The 21,932-nt window shown below is 37.3% G+C and overlaps 3 protein-coding genes across 5 annotated transcripts in view; all 3 read right to left on the reverse strand.

The window, feature by feature from the left end:
- Window positions 1-848: 848 nt before the first annotated feature.
- On the reverse strand, window positions 849-2,139 carry LOC116170689 (facilitated trehalose transporter Tret1-2 homolog). Its single transcript, XM_031487193.1, has 2 exons — window positions 2,025-2,139; window positions 849-1,982 (listed from the first exon to the last, which is right to left on the reverse strand). Exons 1-2 carry the CDS (start codon window positions 2,085-2,087, stop codon window positions 849-851), a joined length of 1,197 nt encoding a protein of 398 aa, XP_031343053.1. The 5' UTR covers window positions 2,088-2,139.
- A 5,216-nt stretch (window positions 2,140-7,355) lies between these two features.
- Window positions 7,356-9,162, reverse strand: LOC116172707 (facilitated trehalose transporter Tret1-like). Of its 2 annotated transcripts, XM_031489968.1 has the most exons (4): window positions 8,965-9,162; window positions 8,708-8,907; window positions 7,708-8,654; window positions 7,569-7,660 (listed from the first exon to the last, which is right to left on the reverse strand). In XM_031489968.1, the coding sequence occupies exons 1-4, from the start codon at window positions 9,116-9,118 to the stop codon at window positions 7,648-7,650; spliced, it is 1,314 nt and encodes a 437-aa protein (XP_031345828.1). In that variant the 5' UTR covers window positions 9,119-9,162; the 3' UTR covers window positions 7,569-7,647. The 2 variants fall into 2 exon arrangements, with proteins under 2 accessions (XP_031345827.1, XP_031345828.1); XM_031489967.1 differs by having other exon boundaries at window positions 7,356-8,654.
- Window positions 9,163-16,136: 6,974 nt separating this feature from the next.
- Window positions 16,137-21,932, reverse strand: part of LOC116171693 (cardioacceleratory peptide receptor) — a gene marked incomplete at its 5' end in the record, with an annotated part of 76,744 nt that continues 70,948 nt past the window's right edge. Inside the window, 4 exon segments of one of the 2 annotated variants that reach the window (XM_031488663.1) lie at window positions 16,137-16,945; window positions 20,373-20,553; window positions 20,605-20,730; window positions 20,787-20,969. In XM_031488663.1, coding sequence (XP_031344523.1) covers window positions 16,711-16,945; window positions 20,373-20,553; window positions 20,605-20,730; window positions 20,787-20,969 — 725 coding nt within the window. In that variant the 3' untranslated portion in view covers window positions 16,137-16,710. 2 annotated transcript variants of the gene reach the window in all.

Below are 21,932 nucleotides of genomic sequence, written 5' to 3' on the forward strand. Positions count from 1 at the left end.
TAAAACTTTGCCCTTTGCCAGGGGTGTAAATATCGCCAATAATAATTTAATTGTAATAATTTTTATTTTTTCTCATTTTGCAAAATATTGTTAATTTTTTTTCAAAATTAGGGGGGTAGTATGTTAAATATAAAAATTTAAAATTTATTTTATCGCTTTGCCTATTTTATTATCTCTAGGTGCAGCGCAGAGTGCAGTTTTAAAACTCACTTGCCGAATATTCGTTCAACGCTACACACGCCAACTGCATGAAGTTCAATTTCATTTTGTATTAATTATTGTGATACTTGTATACGTCAATTTCACACAAATCCTTTCTTTCCGATCCTTTAATTTGTGTAAAGATCATAGAGACAAAATATTTGGGGGTAAGTCATTTTTTTATTATTTTATCACTAAAACATTAATCAAAATTACAGTCCGCTTTTCGCTTTTGTAACAACACCTTTCGTATAAGTACTTTGAACATAAAAATACACAGTTATATCTTATATGTTTTTTAAAGATAATAAGAACCAATTTATTACTATTTAAAGATATGACTGGAAGAAAATTGAATTTCTGGTAACCGTTGAGTCATCTTCTTTCAATTCTTGTGTTCACTTAACAAAGGTAGTTATGGTTAATTAAAAAAAAATATGACCGATAATACAAGTTAAGTGCACGCGTGCTTTTTATTACTGCCAAAAATGTCAACGATCGGTAAATTGCTAGAGATCTACTATAAATGGAACTTTCATAAGAACGTGTGGTTGTCATTTGGCATGTGGGCCTTAAAGTCAATAATTAATAATTAGCGACATTTGAGTAAAACCTTGAAGTGATTTCGATCATTCATTACCGGTGTATTAGACCGGTCCTAGTGCTGATGAAGGGGAGGGCGCTGAAATGCTTTTTCTGTTCACCTTATTGCTTAACTTTTCTTGTCCACTGAAATGATGCGAAATATCTACTAATGTTTTTCCCTCTGTCTCGGGTAGAGCATAGTAGTATACAAAAACAATTCCAAAAAAACATACACCGGCATAGGTCCAATAAACACCTGAGAATGTCAATGTTGATATCATGTTCAAATACCCCATTGATGCTGCAGCAAATAGTATGTAGTACATACAGCCAGTGAACGCACAACCCTCGGCGCGCATATAATTTGAGAAGATCTCTCCCATCATAATCCAAGGTAATACCCTAGGCCCACAGTGACCCACAAATGATATTAAAATTACAAGAACCAGGGGGATCCACGCCATATATTCCGATGATGATGATGATGAGGATGTATCTACGCCAGCAAAATCTAGACGTTCTATGTTTGCCACATATGCGTAAGTTGCGAAGCAGAAGTTAAGAACAAATAATCCGCCTATAGTTACAAATGCCATAACGCGTTTTCCACAAATTCGAACGGCAAAGACACTAGCCATACTTCCTAAGAGTTGGGACAAACCCATTAGCATTTCTGCGTAATATTTATCCATAGGTACCTTCAATGTGGCAAAAATAACCACACCATAGATTTGTAACATTAGCACACCACTAAAACACAAAATAAAAAATAACACAGTAATTAAAGAAAAGGGCCACAAGAAATTCTTCCGGAAATACTTCTCGCAAAGTCGCTTACCACCATCTTTAGTCTGGTGGTCGACACGGCATAATTTTTCCTTGACGAATTGTTCCATTTCCCTCAACTCCTGTTCTACATCTTCAACTGTCGTCCAGCCTCTGACCCACGCCAGACTTTTTCGGGCTTCCTCCAACTTATTGTGGAACAATAACCAATACGGTGTCTCGGGCATCGCAAGTAAACAAAAAAAGTTAAAGATTGGAACCGCGCATGATATCAGTGCAACAATTCGCCAGTGTAAAAAGCCACCAATGACGAACTGCGCAAAAACTCCAGAAACGACCGCCAGTGGTGATAACGTCGACAAGATTCCCCTCAAGTGGGGTTCCGTTATTTCAGCAACGTACGCCATAACCTAAACAAAGTTACAGTGGAGATAAAATTGTGTACGCCTTACAGGTGCCTCGCTAAGTCCAGCAACTAACCCAAGCAGGGATAAACTAAGAAAGACGTGCCACATCTCTGCAGAAAAGTACAACGAAATCCATCCAATAGTATACAGTATTGTCGACATGATCATCGGGCGTTTCCTCCCAAATGGTTTTGTTAAATATCCAGACAACGCGCATCCAATAAGGGACGGAATTGAAATAATTGCACCTAACAGTTAATTTCTGTGAAGAAACGTAAGTACATGATTAAAACTTACTAAGCCACGACGTTTGTCCTTCGTCCATGCGAATAGATTCACTTGTATTTATGTCGGTGAACGTTGGAATCAAAATGCCTACATAACCTATACACATTCCACAAGAAAACAATAACAAATTTTTGACTAATACAGGAATCACCTGCGATAAAGCTTTCATTTTGCAAGACATTTTGGATTTGCAGGTAAATTTCATGGCCGACCGTCGCTATTAACATCAATCCAACATTAGCATTCTATTTAAGGCGAGTACACTAATTGCAGAAAAATAAAATTAAAAGATAAGCGCTTAGTTGCTTATAAAAAAAACTATTAAATGCAGATACGATTGGATAATCTGTAATTACCATAAGGATATTGTTAAAAGTTGTTTTTATTGAGAATTCTTTTACCATTGACTATTAAAATAAACAATTTGCTTACAATGTTGGTATATTGTGAGCGTTAAGTAAAGAACTAAAACCTTATTTAGATATTTAATGCAAAATATACTCCAGCAACTTGGGCAAGCTAACCAAACGAGTCTGTCGAGAAGGCGATGATTTGGTAGCGCTGTTTTTTACTAGTACATTCAGTGTCAATAGTGTTGAAATTTACCGCCTAATACTACTGACACTGACTGTACTTTTTCTTTTTCCAGTTTTCAAACATTTTATTTATTATATTTGTACGTTGGTTTTTGATACTCCGTTATTGTCCAACTGTTCCCCCATACTTGCTTTACCTGTTACCTGTGTTGGTGGTTTGTTATTTAGAACCCCGTGGTAAGGTGCATTGTCCACAACGGCAATCCCATTTGGAGGCAAATTTGGAATTAGTCATCTCATGAAATTATTATGATTCATGTCGTCGTGGTAATCTCCGAACTTGCTTTTCGATTTGAAGGTGAGAAGTGCGTTATCAACGAAACCATATGATCCTCCTGCTTCGGTCAGTTTTACGTAAACCAGGTTCATATAAGATGGATGGATGTAGGTTTTGTCTAAAAATGTAACCCACTTCGTCGTTTCTTTGAAGGAGATTTCAATGTCCCATCATCGGCAAGTTTGGCTTTGCCTCTACAGAATGACACACTGGCCACTGCACACAAACATAATTTTGGTTATGAAATTTGTTGATCTGCCGATCCCAGCAGCAGCTAGCTTTGCAGCCCTTTCCAAAGGAAATGTCTACCCATCGGCAGATGTCTGTTTTTCGAATAATCCACTACCCTCTCTATTATGTTAATGTGAGCGTGCTTTGTGGAAAAATAGTTGTTTTATGACAGATAAAAGAATGCCCGTTGTATTTGATAATCGTATGAATTTAACACTTTTGGCGACTGGGACAGGACTGAGGTGAATTGTGATATCTAAATACTCTGTAGAAGTTGGTCATAAATAGCATAAAAGCTTTGACACCTATCCTAGATTGTGTACTTTCCAAGCTCGCAATAATAATTCTGTAATATGGATGAGGTGATTGAAACCAAGACAAAGCACAGAAAAGTACTTCGTTCATGTATAACAAAGTCTCTAGTGAATTAGATACTTTATTTAAAAAAAGCCGACAATACGTGAAGAAGTAGAAGTGACTTGGGAGTGCTTTAAACTCAAAATTGAAGACTTTGTTGCGATCAACTTGGAGATTTACAGCTCGTTTTTAGAAAGTGACACCTCCGAAAAGTCTTTAATCGCAGAAATGTAGCAGTGTGACGTGTACACCAAAAGGATTACTACCTACAGTGTAAGGATTGGCAAGCTTTTGGCCTTTGTACAGAAGAATGGGCCCGCCTCAAGTGTTAGTAAAGTAGGTTTGAAGATGGCTCCAGGCAAATGAAAATTTCCTCTTATTCAGTTTAAATGGTTATCTTATATAAGTAAAGGATTGGTTGCTTTTCTGGTCACCGATTTTTGTGGCTGTGGTCTACAATTGTTCAGAACGACAATGGTTATCCTAAATAATAACTCCTGTAATAATTCATAGCATTAAGGCTCTTTATTTGAAACTTTAGTAATTTTTCAACGGCAAATACAATAAATAATTAATCCGCTCGAATAAACTCTTAAAATTTTAATATTGGGTCCGATTGTTTTTGGAGCATATTTATAATTAATACCCACATACTAATTTAAAAGTTCAATTTAAACAAAGAACACATTTTTTCCTGCACAGATAAAGTAAGGAACACGTATGGAAAATTTGAAAGCGGATAGAATAAGGAATTCTGTTTCCGCATCTTCAACATCCTCATCATCCTGCAGAGAGAGAGAAGGCCAAAACTTTGCTCGGGCGAAGTCGCAGTTTCCCTCATACGGTACAATAATTATATGTAATGACATGTAAAAGCTTGTCAACTGCTGGAGGTAATATGCCTTGTATCGTGGTCAGTTGACCATTAGATATCCGCCATCCCCATTCTGTGGTGTCAAGCTATTCCCAAGACAATGGTGTACCTGAAGTTGCACTCGCTGAGAATGTGAACACGCGGACATTGGAGGAAGATGAGAATTTTCCTCACCTATACGCAGCTGGAAGTGTTACCCACGTTTGCTTCTTTAGTGGTTTCACGAAAAACATTCCACCCGAAATTATATAAGCGCGAGCTCAAAAGAGAAGTATTCCTTGTAGTTCTCCGGGCATTTCAACAAGTGATTCTCATAAACGGCTGATGATGGTTTACTGGTATCTCCTCGACTCTGATTTTGATTGTGGCGTTTACGACGCTCATTGGTTTACCTCGGTTTTTATGTTTCATTGTAACCCACAGAAATTATTACCGAGGATTTCTTGTATGGCTATTTTAAAGAAAACACCTTAAAATGATATGAATTATTGCAGTAGCCGTATCCAAAACAAAGTAGCAGGGATGGCCGGTTCAAACTTCAAACAATGCATATAAATAAAGAGATAAAATAAATAAGAGATGGTAGCGTGAGAGTTCTTGGACTTACGTGGCACCCGAATCGAAATGTTTTAACGTTAAACCCAAATTTGATAAAGCTGGAGACAGAAAATATGGTCGTAACAAAAAGAAAGTTACTGGATGACGCAAAAGGTTTTTGACCCAATAGGATACAGCTCTCCGGCAACCCTATTACCAAAGTTCTGGTTACAAACGTTGTGGGAGAGAAATATTTTATGGGATATCGAAATAGAAGATGAGACAGCCGACAAGTTTAGAAGTTGGGTCCACCATTTACCAAATCTTTCGAAAATTGAGATTCTTCGTTATGTCATAATTGAAGGATTACATTCAAAGGAAATATTTTTACATATTGGCTGCATATTTGCTGATGCTTCTAAAGATACGTATGCAGCAGTTCTGTTTTGCGGTGTAGCACAAAAAAAAGAGGTTATGTTCATTTGCTGGTAGCTAGGGTGGAACCTATCGGAAGAAAGAAAATATCAATTCCTCGCCTAGAATTGCTAGCTGTTGCGAAGACCAGAATTAATTACTACGGTACTACTGCGATACACACAGATCTAAAAATTAATTTGCAGTTTCCTTGTTTCATTAATATTTAATTTTGATTACCTCAACTTGAAAGCGTCGTTATATATTTATACATACACGTGTGGTGATTTCAGAATAAGTGATTTGTTTAATTTATATTAATAATATAATATTCATAATTAATTTATATTTATGCTCGTATTTATGTATATTAATAATAATTCAAGGATAGAGCTTTGGGCAAATTGTTTGTTGATGCAGCTGGAACTTATTTTTAGCATTGCACAATCACCGCTAAGAGGCCAAACAAGCACCCCCAAAAGAACGGAATTTTCTCTAAATTTTAAATGGACTGATAATTGTTCTCAACTGGTTTGCAGGGGTCCGTTAACTTGGCCCCCCCACTGAGAGATTTCATAGACGTATTATTTTGAAATGAATGCGCTCGTTATGCGCCACCGATAATAACTCTTGCGCCATTATCCTTTTTTAGAAATCCGAAAAAACATTGGGGGGGGGGGCAAGTGAACGTAGCCCCCCCCGTACGTATTTTGTCCCTTGTAACTAGGTCACCTGATACATTTGGTTATGCGCTCAATTGCGCCACTTGAATTAAAGCTAGCGCCATTACGGTTAAGCCGTGACAATTTTTCAAAAAGCGGGGGGGCCAACTGAACGTTTTTAAAAGTTACTTTTTTTTAACATCTTTTCATACGAAATTGTACTCTCAGGTATGCGTTGGAATGCGCCGTAAAAAGATATCTTTGCGCCATTATTGTTTTTTGGTTATCCTTAAATATATTTGGGGGGGGCCAAGTGAACGGAATCCCCCGTAACGCATTTTGCTACCGGTATTTGTGCCACTTGATACATCTGGTTATGAGCTCAATTGCGCCACTTGAATTAAAGCTAGCGCCATTACGGTTAAGCCATAAAAAAATTTTAAAAAGGGGGGGGGCTAACTTAACGTTTTCAAAAGTTACGTTTTTTAACATGTTTTTTCTACTACATCGTACCTTTCATCATGCGCTATCATGCGCTAAAATGCGCCGTAAACAAAAATCTTGGCGCCATTATAGTGTTTCAGAAACACTATACAGGGTGTTTTTTGGGAGCTTTAGTTAAACGATTCTGAGAAAGTAAAATAGGTAGGTTTTTAAAAATTTGTATTTAGGATAACCAAAAAACAATAATGGCGCAAAGATATCTTTTTACGGCGCATTTCAGCGCATACCTGAGAGTACAATTTCGTATGAAAAGATGTTAAAAAAAGTAATTTTTAAGAACGTTAAGTTGGCCCCCCACTTTTTGAAAATTTGTCACGGCTTAACCGTAATGGCGCTAGCTTTAATTCAAGTGGCGCAATTGAGCGCATAACCAAATGTATCAGGTGACTTAGTTACAAGGGACAAAATACGTACTGGGGGGTCCGTAGCCCCCCCCCCCCGAATGTTTTTTCGGATTTCTAAAAAACGATAATGGCCCAAGAGTTATTATCGGTGGCGCATAAGAGCGCATAACGAGCGCATTCATTTCAAAATAATACGACTATGAAATCTCTCAGTGGGGGGGCCAAGTTAACGGACCCGGTTTGCAGTCGATTTCGAATGGATTTATTTCAGGTAATGGAATTAATTCCTTCATTGAATTAAGCTCTGTGTTTCAAGAAAGCTCTAAGATGAGAGTGAAATTGCTCTTTCGAGCTCTTAACACAAAAACATGTTACATCAAATACATCTCATGCTATTATCTGTTGTTTTATTGCGGTTTCTTGGTGTTTTTGTAGATGGTTGGCAGAGATTACTTCAAATGACTACAGCTAAAGTTAGCAATCCGTAGGTATACTAAACAACACCGTTTTGTTGTCTTCTAATCTTGTTATTTAACTTTGATTGCCCGCTAAAGTGTTTCGTTATATCATCCAGTGTCTTCCCTTCAGTTTCCGGTACTGCAAAATAGATGAGAAGCAAGCCAACAAAACAAACGCAAGCGTACGTCCAGTAAACTCCAGCAAATGTTAGTCTCGAAATCATGCTCAAATAAAGCTTATTCGCTGCAAATCCAGATATATAATAGGCACTTGGTGCAACTCCACATCCCACAGTCCGTGTATCACTTGAAAACACCTCGCCCAGTAGAATCCACGCCAGGCTTCTGCAACCGCAGTGGCCAACGAACGCGAACACCATCACAATTAGCAAGGGGACCCATTTACCTGCATCCCGCGTACTTGACACCAACGAATCGTCCACATTGAATTCTAAGCGAACAATATTATTCGTGTAGGCATACACTCCTAATGCCACATTGCAGATTAATACACCAAATATTGAAGATAATCCGGCAATTCGTTTTCCTAAATAACGTATAATGAAGGCGCACGATATCGTACCCAAGACCTCGGCAGAACCGAGTAAACAGGTCGCATAGAATTTGCCTATGGGAACCTTTAAGTTTGAGACAATGACTACCCCATAAACTTGCAAAGTAAGTGGACCGGAGAAGTTGCAGCAGATAAATAAGCAACAGATCATCGCAAATGGCCACAAGAAACTCTTCCTTGTGTACTTCCCCACGCTTCCCCATCTTAAGGATGAATCCATTTCGTTATCGGGTTGTTTGGGTTTTAAACTGGTTTCAATTGCTTGATACTCTTCCTTGACCTGTTCCGATGTTGTACATCCCCTCAACCAAGCAAGGCTTTTACACGCATTTTCCGATTTATTATGAAGCAAAAGCCAATAGGGACTTTCCGGCAGTATTTGTAATAGGCATAGTGTTAGAGCTGGTAGACCGCAAGTCACCAATGCTACTTTTCGCCAGTGCAGCTCACTACCTAAAAGAAATTCTACGAGCACTCCAGATACCAGACACAGAGAATTGATTCCACACAGCAGTCCTCTTAGGTGAGGCTCTGTCACTTCAGCAATATAAGACATTACCTTTCGAAAACAATTATTGAATTACTTTATGCTTTAAGGTACGCGGTCCTTACTGCGGATTGAAATAATCCGTTCACTAGACCGAGCAGCACTAAGGCGGTGTAAATGTGCCACAATTCTGAAGAGAAGTAGTACGTAACCCACGAAAGAAAAATTGGTACAGTTAAAATGATCATGGACCTTCTTCTTCCTATGTACTCCGTAGCCCCAGATACAATGCTTCCAATAAGCGATGCTATTAAAGAAACTGAACCTGCGAAGTAAACTCAGTGAAGGCACGGGCGAAATAAGTACAACAGGTTTCACTTACTTATCCATGACGTTTGCACTTCGTTTATACGAATTTCTTCGTTTGGATCAGTTAGGGAGGGAATTAAGATGGTAACATAGCCCACACTCGCTCCCAGCATGACCGTTAAGAGGCTACTCACGGTGACCGCAAAAACCTGTGCCAGAACTCTCATCCTTGCAGATCTGAGTAACTAGTGCATAAAGTTTACACGGGTTATCCAAGACGTGACCTCCAGTACAGTATGAGTCAGTTGTAAAGATTTTCTTATCTTGTGTAGAAAGCATCGCGATAAATATCGTGTGTTAAAGATTAGATTAGGTTTAAAAATCGCTACTCTTTTTTTGGGAAATTAAAAGATGTTGGGTTTGAGTGGTGTATAAAACGGACCAGTGGAAGTGTCATTCGACTTGTTAAAAAGACGAACGTTTCCGAGTTATATAAAAAATGAAATTGATCGAAAGAGGACGCTCCTGAGGGGAGGCTCCAATTAAAAATTTGGAAAGAAGTTGAAATTGTCGATTTCAAAAGTAGGTACATTACTCTTGCAAACAAAAGAGTAGAAACCAGAGATTATTAAATATATTGCGAAAAATGATAATTTAAATCGATCTTAAACTAAATGACTAGAATAAACTAGTCCTAGAGTGAATCTTCCGATGCAGGTCGACGATTGTTTTTCTCCAGGCTAGAGTTTTGAATGCGGACGGAACTCCCTTAAACATCCTTCAATTTTTAATTACTTTCCACTGTAAGATGTACTTGTATATCAAGCATTAAGTAAGTTAAGGATTAAAGGTAAAATTATAATTACTACTAACGACGGTGACGAAATGAGGGAACGCAAGCACAAAGGTTAAAATAAACAAATACGTTGAAAATGTTAAGTGTAGTGGAAACACATCAAGCTTAGGCACTATTGAAAGTTTTAAAACTTTCACGTCTTCCAGTCAAGGATTTCACATTGTCAACATAGCTGAATTGGATAATAAAAAATAATGACATGTAATTTCAGTCTGCCGGAATGTTATTTCATTGTTCTTTCAATCTCGTTTGTTTCCACGTAGTAAAGAGCACGTTGAAGATTAAAAATCTTCTAGAAAATGAATTTGATCATCCTTGGTATGTCTATTAATTATTTATAATATCGACTTCATTGCAATCAGTATTTTCCATTACGATTATGGTAACATTTTCCCCTACGTTTCTCTTACAAATGCAAGTCCCTATTTTGCAAATATAAATACTACATTATGCCTCATAGTCGCGGGTATCCTTTTAGGAAGTGTTTAACAAATTTATAACAGACTCTGAATAAAGCGGAAACGTACTATGCCAAATAATCCACCGCATTTCAAGTCAATAAAAGCCAAATTGAGCCCCTTACGTTCCATATGATCAGAGACGAAATTTAGGGAGAAAATTACTTTGGTCTGTTGAATAGACGCTGATTCTAAGACATATTTCATAATGAAACCGAAAGAAGTGACAGGCCCATTGTTAAAATGGTGGTTCAGCACCGTCTCTAGGAAAATTGATTACCGTGCGTCTTTCAAAATTATCGTTGTGATTCAAGGAAGCGTACATACGTGGGCAATATTCTTACGGAGAGAAATAATATTTATCTTTTACGCACGAATACGTTTTATGTTGTTCGGCAATATTGGTAAAGCACAAGTTTTTTCGCTGGGAAAGGTTGCGGTTCGAAGAGTGAAAGATTTAGTATGAAACTTACAAAATGCAAATCTCCTCTTCCAATAACAACCTTTTATTGATTGCAGTCGTCCTTAAAATTTTAGCTAATTTATCGCTACATTATAGGATGCCTGATAAGTTTGGGTTAGTATTTTTCCAAATTTAGATTATGAGGATAATGAGATTATTAGTGGAGGAATATTTATTGAATTCCTAACCCCTTGCCAACCTGGGAGTAAAGTACGAAATGTACATAGGCCCCCCAGTACTGTAACGAAGAAAGAAAATAAGGAAAATTACACGAAAAGCATTATACATAGTTTCCAAGATTTTTCTGGAAAGTTGGCGTTTAAAAAACGCTGCTTTTGTTTGAGTGCTAAATGTACTACTTTCTGGAGATATAAAATTATGCGTTGTGTTACGACGTAACCCTGGACAGGTGGCAGAAGTGAAAAAAATTGCGCTATGAATATATTAAGAGTCACAGACAAACTATCAGAAATTATAATAAAGGCTATTACAGCGTTGCCCCTAAATTCTATAAGTATAGGTACTTCGCTTCGATAAATTGGAAAATATCATTTCTGAAGTATAACCTCGACAAAATGCCGAAAAATTACGTTGGTATGATTACCAGACTACCAAAACACAGCAGAAAGCGTGACGATGTGTAACGGTAGCTCTCATGAATTTAAATTTTTCGAAATTTCGTTGTAAAGTTAGAGATTTTGGAACTTCTAAGAATAGACCCGTTTGGGTATCGCATCATAGAAATTTCACAGAGCATTGAAATTGAGCGGGTTGGATTGGTTTTTCAAAAGATAAATTTATTAACTGCGATCGAAATGTGATGTGTCCTTACATTGAATAGTACATTGTTTTTTAATGGGTTTCGGAAACCTCTCAAGCCGAGTTGTCTAGCATTTATATTACAATTAGTGCTATTGCGTTGCACTTGCTAGCTCACATTAGATCACTATCTTAATCAGGAGGATATTAGTTAGCAAGATTTCGATAGTTAGCCAGTATCTTTCTTCTGTGCTTGAATATACGATTCCATTTGGCACAATTCAAAAACATGGTGGACTTAGTTACTACCCGTTATACTAAAAAGGGACAGTACTTAGTAAGAAAATAGTGAGAATTAGTTTTGGGGGAGATTTTGGGATTTATTCGGGTTTTTGACTACTAGGGTAAACTATGTGGAGTCGATTTTTTGTAAAAAAGGAAGGTTTTACATTGCCTTTTTTTGAGACCCGAAAAAAAAATTCTCTGAGATCGACCGGGAAAAAACTTTTTCTGATAGATCGTGGTGCGTAGAATCCAAAACGATGCGTACTTTTTCGATTAGACTTCTCAATAAAAAGTTATAGACTAGAAACCAATTTCGAAAAAAAATTCATAGGGCTGTAACTTTTGATCTAGTAGTCCAATCTTGGAACTGTTTGTAATTATGGATTCTACAAGCCAAAATCTATCAGAAAAAGTTTTTTTCCGGTCGATCACAGACAATTTTTTTTTCGGGTCTCAAAAAAAGGCAGTGTACAACCTTCCTTTTTTACAAAAAATCGACTGCACCAAAATTTCTCGGGAAAACACTTTTTCTTATTAATTTTGGTGCGTAGAATCCAAAACGATTCGTACTTTTTCGATTAGGCTTCTCAATCAAAAGTTATAGACTAGAAACCAATTTCGACAAAAAAATTCAAAGTGCTGTAACTTTTGAACTAGTAGCCTAATCTTGGAACTGTTTGAAATTATGGATTCTACAGGGCAACATCTATCAGAAAAAGTTTTTTCCTGGTTGATCTCAGAGAATTTTTTCTTTCGGGTCTTAAAAAAGGCAGTGTATAACCTTCATTTTTTACCAAAAATCGACTACACCAAAATTTCTCGGGAAAACACTTTTTCTTATTAATTTTGGTGCGTAGAATCAAAAACAATTCGTACGTTTTCGATTAGACCTCTCAATCAAAAGGTATAGACTAGAAACCAATTTCGAAAGAAAATTCAAAGGGCTGTAACTTTTGAACTAGTAGCCCAATCTTGGAACTGTTTGAAATTATGGATTCTACAGGGCAAAATCTATCAGAAAATTTTTTTTCCCGGTCGATCTCAGACAATTTTTTTTTCGGGTTTCAAAAAAAGGCAATGTATAACCTTCCTTTTTTACAAAAAATCGACTACACATATGCATAAGGCATATATTACAGACGGAAGCAGATGATGGCCTTTCTAACTGCAATAACGGTTTTTACCACCCGTATTGGAGTACGAAACGACCCGCCTCCCCCCCTCTATTTTACATTTTCTGAAGTGAACCAGGAATCCGAATCTCCATGATCTTGGTCTGTCAGCTAAACGGCTGAACCATAGAAACCAAATCTGCTACACTATTCTTAGACATAAAAGGAAGAGCTGAACGTCCCTGATTTTCCTCGTATACCTGCCTTTCCCTTTTTTTTTTCATTTTTTACCCTCGGGCAAATATTGTGAATTAATGTTAAGCATTCTGGTTATTCTGGGGATTAATAAATAGTATTAATACAGCTTAGGCCCCCCGCAAGTGTCCGTAAAAAAAATAAAGGAGCTCCTGGGTTTGGCTAGAGTTGACATTGCGTACTGTATGGTTATAGCTATGCCCATTTCGAATTTCAAGCAATTCGGATCATAATTAACCAACATGCCAAAAGGGCGTTCCGTACTTTTTGATTTAGGTCAATTGCTAGGTCACGAACTCCGATCTACAAATTTGATAAAGAATCCATCTGCAAGATTTTATCGTAATCCACTTGTTTAAATAAATAAATAAATAAATAAATAATATATTTGCTTGTTATTATACAAGATGTACTTACAATTGTCAAAAATATATAAAGTATAAGTATATAGGTACAAATATAACAGTTGTGTAAAGTAAAAAACATGGACAATATAATATGATATGACAAACTACATAGAATACATTAATAGTATATTGGAAGACAAGTGTTACAATGCGACCTATTGTAATACGAGTGGCGACGCGAAGCGTAGCCACGAGTGTCCGCAAGATAGGAGTATTACAATAAAGCATTGTAACACGCGTTTTTCATACTATTTTTTCTATTTCGGTGCTTTAATTGAATTAATTAAAAAAATCATTATCAGAAACTATAGGGAACATTAGAACTAACATGTTTTATGTTGGGAACACTTTTTATGCCGTTAAGTTTTAGGTTGGCAGCGTAGTAAGACTGGCATTTTGAAGTTCAAACATGGAAGTACCCAACGAAGTACCTACTTGTACTAACTAGTAAGTGCCAACTTAAGAGATGAGTTACCAAAAAAATGATCAAAGTCCTCGTGTGAGATTGAAGGGACTTCAGCGCATTTTTGTGTGGCAGATCAGTGTTTTATTAGCCAATATTGACTCCACCATCAATAAGATCTTGCCGAAAGCTACCACGTTCACTTTGTCGGTACCATTTTCTCACTTACCGTGCACTCGCAATTCGCGTTTGAAGTTTTGACTCCACCATCATTAAAATCCTTTGGGGTTACCATATTCCCTTTGTCGACACCCACTTCTGATCACCCGCAACAATTCGGATTTGAAGTTTCGACTCCACCATCAGTAAGATCTCGTCGGGGGTTACCACATTCCCTTTGTCGATACACAGTTCCGATGTCCCGTTCATTCGTAATTCACATTTTGGTAGATTTCGCTAAAAATCCCGGCATAAAATCGTATTCAACTTTTGGGTACTTCACATAGCTCGACCTTCTATTAGTGACACGAGAAAGAGAGACCGCGATTCGCGCTGTAAGAAACTTTTGGGCGCCCAAAGTCGGCTACCCCTCGAAGCGCGCCGCGCAAAAGGTGGTTTATGTCGCCCCTAGGAAAAAAAAAAAACAAAATTCCGCCACGCAGGAGTTGTGCGCGTTGACAAGATCTTCCCGACGACACCAATTTGAAAACAATCGGAGAAAAACTGTAGAAGAAGATAGATAAAAACTGAAAAATCTCCAGGTTAGTATAATACGCTCGGGGATGGCGTCCAGATGTCGTCGACTCCAAATCTTGTAGCCCCATCCCTAACGTTCTTAATTACACGGCCCCGATAGTTACATGTACACTCCTTGTCTTTTTACAAGCGTTTTTCTACGGGCGCGCATTTACCAGCCAGCCAGCCAGCCAGCCGACCAGCCAGCCAGCCAGCCAAAGTGAGATTAAAAGCTACTTTTTACAAAAAAAAATTTTTGCAAAAATGCGCTAAAAAACGACTATAATCACTGTCTTTGTACAACTGTTTTCGGTCGAAAACAGTTGTACAAAGACAGTGATTATAGTCGTTTTTTTTGGTAACTCATCTCTTAAGTTGGCAGTTACTAGTAAGTACAAGTAGGTACTTCGTTGAGTACTTCCATGTTTGAACTTCAAAATGTCAGTCTTACTACGCTGCCAACCTAAAACTTAACGGCATAAAAAGTGTTCCCAACATAAAACATGTTAGTTCTAATGTTCCCTATAGTTTCTGATAATGATTTTTTTAATTAAATTAAAGCACCGAAATAGAAAAAAATAGTATGAAAAACGCGTGTTACAATGCTTTATTGTAATACTCCTATCTTGCGGACACTCGTGGCTACGCTTCGCGTCGCCACTCGTGCCACAAGATAGTCGTATTACAATAAGTCGCATTGTAACACTTGTCTTTCAATGTACTATATCACACTTTATCACAGATGGTACTATTTAAGAATTCTTCATAGTGGTAGAAAGGATTGTTTAGCAAATAACTTTTAATTTTACTTTTGAGACTGAATTCATTAAGTGTGCGCCAAATATATGGCAATTTATTGTATAATTTATAAGACATGTAAATAGATTTGACATTCTCTTAAAAGGAATATATAAGTTCTCTCTCGTTCTTGTATTGTGACTATGAATTGTAGAACAAGTGGTGCTGTTTAAAATACCATGTTTGTGGACGTGCACAACTGAATGCAAAATGAAAACACATGGCAAAGTTAAAATTCTTAATTTTACAAAAGACAGTTTGCAGTCCAGTTAAGGGACAGGGGCAGACATCGCAAAATTATGAATTCACTAGGAGCTCGTTAATACCTACAGTAAAAGTTTAAAACTGTTCTTTTTTCTAAAGTTCGACTCCGAGACAATGTAAAACATTTCCACATCGCGGTTCGTCTAGGAATTGGCAGGAAATAAACTTTCCCTGAGAGAACAAACTTGCCGTGAGCGCTCATTATGCCCTCGGGCACATAGACTGCTTTATATATCTCATATGACAGAATGATATAAATGGCATATTAATAGGCAAATGAAAAATAAAATATTTTTGGCCCTATTTCAGTACAAATAATTGGTCTACTTAAATACTGTCCACTTACCTATGAATATGACGTATTACTCGATTCCATAATGGTCGACATCTGCTTGCCAATAAAATATCGATAGAAAACATTAATTTTATTACAATTATTATTTAAGGGTACAAAATATACATTCATTATATACACTTTTTGTCTATTTATATCACATGTACACATTATATAGAAGTCGGCAGCAAAAATATAATACTATTCTGTTTTGTCATCTTACGAAACACAATTCCGTTGAAGAACATAAACGTATTTCCTATTCCGATGAGCAAACCTATTTTAGGTACGAGATAAAATAGTTCTTTGTACATATTCAATTATTATTCTGAATTTCAAAACCTTCCGGATTATTATCAATTTTGGCAACTGTATTTTAAGGCGTTCCATTTAACATCGATCTCAACACTAAGATTTGAACCAGTATAACGGTATGTACAAACTGACTTGAGACGAACACATTGCTTTGATCGAATCGCTTTCGATCACGTAATTTACAAACAGTGTGTGAGTGATTGAAATGAGCATGACTGTGGTAAAATGAAGGTAATTGGATCAGATCAGTCTTAAGCACCTATCCATTACAAGAACTTTGCTAAGTACGTCTACTCGCTATACAAAAATATACAATAAAGTTATTACGTATTATTTTGTAACACAGTTTCCGTATTTACAACTATAATGACTAGACTAGACGACGGATATCGCGACCTTGTGGCCATTGTTCAATGTCGGCTGGACGCCGTATCTGATGGTGTGGCGTAGAGAGGCCGCCGAGCCCGATCTCCTCGATGATTGGGTTAGAGACGTGGTTACGGTACCTGACGAGTCACCATTTCCGTATCCTAGGCAGTGACCAGAACCTTGCATGTCAGGGAAACACATCGACACACAACTCGAGATCCACGTACAGGGAGGAAGTTTTCTACGTGAAGGAGTATGAGAATATGAGGGAGATACGTACATACACGTTTTAACGTGACAATAACGTTTTATGTTAAGTTTGGATTAGTTATAACGTGTCATGCGAGAAGTTCTGAAAATTGAAGCGGTGTTGTGTGTGTTATTTCACGTAAAACATTGGTGTTGTTTAGAAGATGAGCGGGATGCATGCACTACATTGTATGATTGCAAGGAAGTGGTGGGAAGTGAAGGGTTTCTTCTAGTTCCTCAAGCAAGTTTAGATTTTGGGTATTCGCCCTGTAGCGCTCTGCGCTATAACCTTGTCAAAAAAAAGGGGGTCTGTGTAGCATCAAGTGAGGGTAGTAGATTTAGTTTTTTTCTTATATAGAATAAGACTGAGATGCAAAATCCATGTTTCCAACCTCAAAAGACCCTCGGGTCACTTTTGAATATCCCAAAAACTGTATTGATCATGCAGTTTCTCGTTTATTACCCATTTGCGATGCGGCGATTTAAGCCCGATTCACATTATCGGTCACGTCACGGTCAGATCACGGTACGGCCAATTATTACAGCGTCTATTCCTTAACGGCTATTCACGGTATCGGTCAGGTTTCAAATATTTTTGTTTTTTATGGAAAAATTTAAAAAGTAATCTCGAAAATTAGCAATCTACTAAGTAAAATTCATCCGATCTTTTTGAAAATCCGTATTTGGTCACTTTTTTTTGATAACAAAACAATATGACAAACCCGATCAGCGTATCATAGCCATTGATTAATTAAATAAACAAATCAAAAAAACAATGCTTTGTCTTAGACCAATAAATGTTAACTCAGTAAAAACAGATAGTTCGGGATTCCTTTTTTTATATTGTTCCGTAAAGCAAAATTACATTTGAAAATGAACGTTCAATACCAACTGTATCTTATAGAAAATTCGATTTCAAACAAATTCATTTCTCTTCATTTTCGACGTTTTCCCGTTTTTACTTCGTTTTTTGTTTATAACAATATGTTCCGGGGGTTTCCGCCCAGGAGAATTCAGCGAATTTTTTTACGTAGAATAGTAGAATATACTAGGTCTCGTTGAGTGAAGTGACAACATCAGCTAGTTTAGACTACTTTTGGAGCTAATTTGACTGGACTAATGATGAAACATGAAAATTAGCAAAAAATTTTAAACTTTGAAAAGTTGTATCTTGGAAACATAGGTCTACGGAGCCCATTCTGACCTGAAATTGTAGTAAATTGAATCTAGTTTAAAAATATGAGGAATGGTCTTTGTTGAAAACGTGCGCCTTCATGACGAAAATGGGAAAACACCTAAAATAGTGAAAAGTGCAGTTTTTGGGTTTCCTGAGTTCGTAAACTTGAATTTTACATCTAAGTCACGTTCCATAGCAGAAAAAAAAACGAAACCTGCTAGCCCCACTTAATGCAACTCTAGGTTACTGGGCTATTAATTGCATAAGGGCATTTATCTACCTAGGTAAATCCTATTCTTTAGGTACAACATCACCACTTTGGATAACCATGAGTGGACTCTTTTGATAAAAATTCATGACGTTCCTTTGTTAAATTTTAACCTCTTTTAACTCGAATAAGGATGGCCATATGTTAAGGGATGCTACAACATAGGAAATACATAGTTACCTATTTACATAAAAGTCAGGAAAAAGTATTGAACCTCAATACTTTTAGCTGTAAACTCAAAATTCACTTAAGGTACGTGTCTGACTTATGATACTATCGGGAACATTAACGTTCGTGTGGTTTTCACAATTTTTACACGGTTGGTACGAATTGGAAATTCAAGACACTGGCACAAAGTCCAAAATCGCAATAAATATTCCACGAATTCCATAAATCCAGATTATAATAGAATTTGGAGCTGGAAGGGATGGACAGCAAAATTAATTGAGATTGATTTTGACTAGGGAATGCAATCCCGCAGCAAAATCGCAATCCCGGTATTTGCGGGATTGCTAGATGTTAATCCCGCGGGATCCCGGTATTTGCGGGATCCCGTAAAACCTTAAATAAATTAGCAACTAAGCAATTCTGTGCGGTTAACTTCTGCATTAAAATAGGTCGCTAATTATCACAATATTTAACAAAAAAGTACCTTCGGCCTAACTTAGAACTCAAAAAAACCTCACCTGTAAAGCACAAAAAAGGTGAACTTCTAAAGTGCCTCAAAAAATCATAGTACATTTTTAACAATTATATAAATAATAACTTCTCCGTTATGCGTTTCATTAACAAAGTAAACAGAGTCGTCCACTTGGTCGACAAACTCCTCAGTCCCACAAATCCCGCGGGATCCCGCTCCATTTATGTGCGGGATTAATCCCGCAAAAAATGCTGCGGGATCCGTATTTCGGGATCCCGCGATCCGTATTGCATTCCCTAGTTAACTTTCGAAATTTCTAGTCTATAACTTTTGATTGAGAAGTCTGATCGAAAAAGTACGAATTGTTTTGGATACTACGCACTAAAATTAATAAGAAAAAGTGTTTTCCCGAGAAATTTTGGTGCAGTCAATTTTTGGTAAAAAAAGGAAGGTTATACACCGCATTTTTTTGAGCCCCGAAAAAAAAATTGTGTCTGATCGATCCGGAAAAACAATGTTCTTATAGAATGTGACTAGGGAATGCAATCCCGCAGCAAAATCTCAATCCCGGTTTTTGCGGGATTGCTAGATGTTAATCCCGCGGGAACCCGGTATTTGCGGGATCCCGCAAAACTTGAAATAAATTGGCATCTAAGCAATTCTGTGCGGTTAACTTCTGCATTAAAATAAGTCGTTAATTATCACAATATTTAACAAAAAAGTACCTTCGGCCTAACTTAGAACTCAAAAAAACCTCACCTGTAAAGCACAAAATGGTGAACTTCTAAAGTGCCTCAAAAATCTTAGTAAATTTTTAACGAAAAAAGTTTAACAATTATATAAAAAATAACTTCTCCCTTATGCGTTTCATTAACAAAGTAAACAGAGTCGTCCACTTGGTCGACAAATTCCTCAGTCCCGCAAATCCCGGGGGATCCCGCTCAATTTATGTGCGGGATTAATCCCGCAAAAATGCTGCGGGATCCCGGTATTTCGGGATCCCGCGATTCCGGTATTGCATTCCCTAATTTTGACGAATATAATCTGAAAAGAAATCGAAATATTCATACTTCTTTACCGACTAATGCCATCCCAAACCGAACCCTGTGTTGGAGCTCCAAAATTGAAAAAAAAGGATTGTTAATTTATAAGGACAAGCGACTGACTAAAAGGAACGCCAAGCAATTTACTGAATAATACAAACATAAATTCGCGTTATGTGCAGAAAGATATCAATTGTGGGGGATTAGTGAACGGCGATGTAGTGGTAGTGCAAGACAATGAATAATGGGTTAGTTTGTGCAAAGAGAAATGAAAAATGTAACAAGGCTTACCGTAAATGTCGACACATGTGCGTGGAAAACAGACAATAAATTACTGGATTTGCGGCCGAATTTAAAGGTGCCAAGCTTTGAATTAGCGTGGCAATTGCTATGTTCGTCTGCGTTGTGGGAATGTAGTCGTACACTTGAAGTAAATCAAATACAATGTAAGGGCTCCAGCACATGACAAACACTGAAAAATGCAATCAAAGAAAACGGCTTGCATAAGGCGTAATTAGCTTACCGAATACAATAACGAATGTCATTTTAACAGTCTTAATTTTTGCCCTCGGGATGATTCCTCGCGAGCTGGCTCGTCGCGTATCGAGATCTTCTCGGAAACTTCTACTTCTGCTAATATTGTCTTCGCCTGCGGAGCGTAATAAATTTTAATTCAGTTCGCTACGGGCCATTAATAATACTTACTTTGTCGCACGGATACGTGACCTATTGGAATTAGTAATTTACTCTTTGACCAAATTGTCCATACGATGACGGCGTAGCATGCGCTTATTATAACGGCAGGTACAAAGAACAGCGACAAAGCCACCAGTGTCATGTACACGCGCCATTGCCACGGTTTTAGGTCAATCCAGCACTGAGGTAATCCTGAAATATAACGAAAAAGTTGTGAGCTTTATTCGAGTTTTATATTCCGATGGAATTAAATAAGTTCAAGCGGACAAGCAAGAAGATGAGAAGAAAACTATTATCATTTTGCGAATAAGTTCAAATGATATGAGACTATATTTCCATTTGAGGGAGACTGATGGACTGTATTGTTGCGAACAATAACAATCTAAATGTCCATTAATGTTACGTCACTCTATGGTTTCCAGTTTGTACGTAAGGGGGCGCGTTAAAAGAGCATGTTGAAAAAAGTCAGAAAAAGCACGTTTTGTTTTTTATGTAAAAATACAGTTTTTCGTTTCCTTTAACAAATTACGATATAATATTACTGTTGTTATACTTGAAAAAGGCCAACTCTGCCTCAGGTTATGGGCCCAGTCCAAACTGGTGTATAAAACTGTTACAGAGGGAAATACGTTCTAAAACGAAAGGGCAGTAAAAAATAAAATGGAGCAACATGTGGTGACCCAATTTATACAGCTAAACAAGAGTAACTGGAACGTGTGGAAGTTTCAAATCGAGGTAATACTTACGGCCAAGGAACTTCATGATGTAAATGTAGGAATTGCAAAACCACTCGCTGGGGAACACACAGGGAAGGAAATGAAAGAGTGAGCGAAGGCACAGGAAGTGTTAGTAATACGCATGGAGTCAGGTCCTCTTTCTCATGTATTAATGTGTGAATCGGCGTGGACAAAACTGGAGTCGATATAAGAAAGACAGTCGAACGTTAGTGTACACTTACTGCAGCAGAAGTTTTTTAATATGAAATTTGAAGGCTTTGTCATGGATTTCATAACGAAGATACAAAATCTGGTTTCCACAAATGAAACAACAAAAGGAATACAGAAAATTTGGTTATCACAAAATACTAATGTCCTTGCCTGAGCGGTATAAACATTTCGTTTCGGCGTGGGAGTCATTTCCGGAAGACAAGCGTAA

This window comes from Photinus pyralis, unplaced genomic scaffold, assembly GCF_008802855.1.
Source record: "Photinus pyralis isolate 1611_PpyrPB1 unplaced genomic scaffold, Ppyr1.3 Ppyr1.4_LG5, whole genome shotgun sequence".
NCBI lineage: Eukaryota > Metazoa > Arthropoda > Insecta > Coleoptera > Lampyridae > Photinus > Photinus pyralis.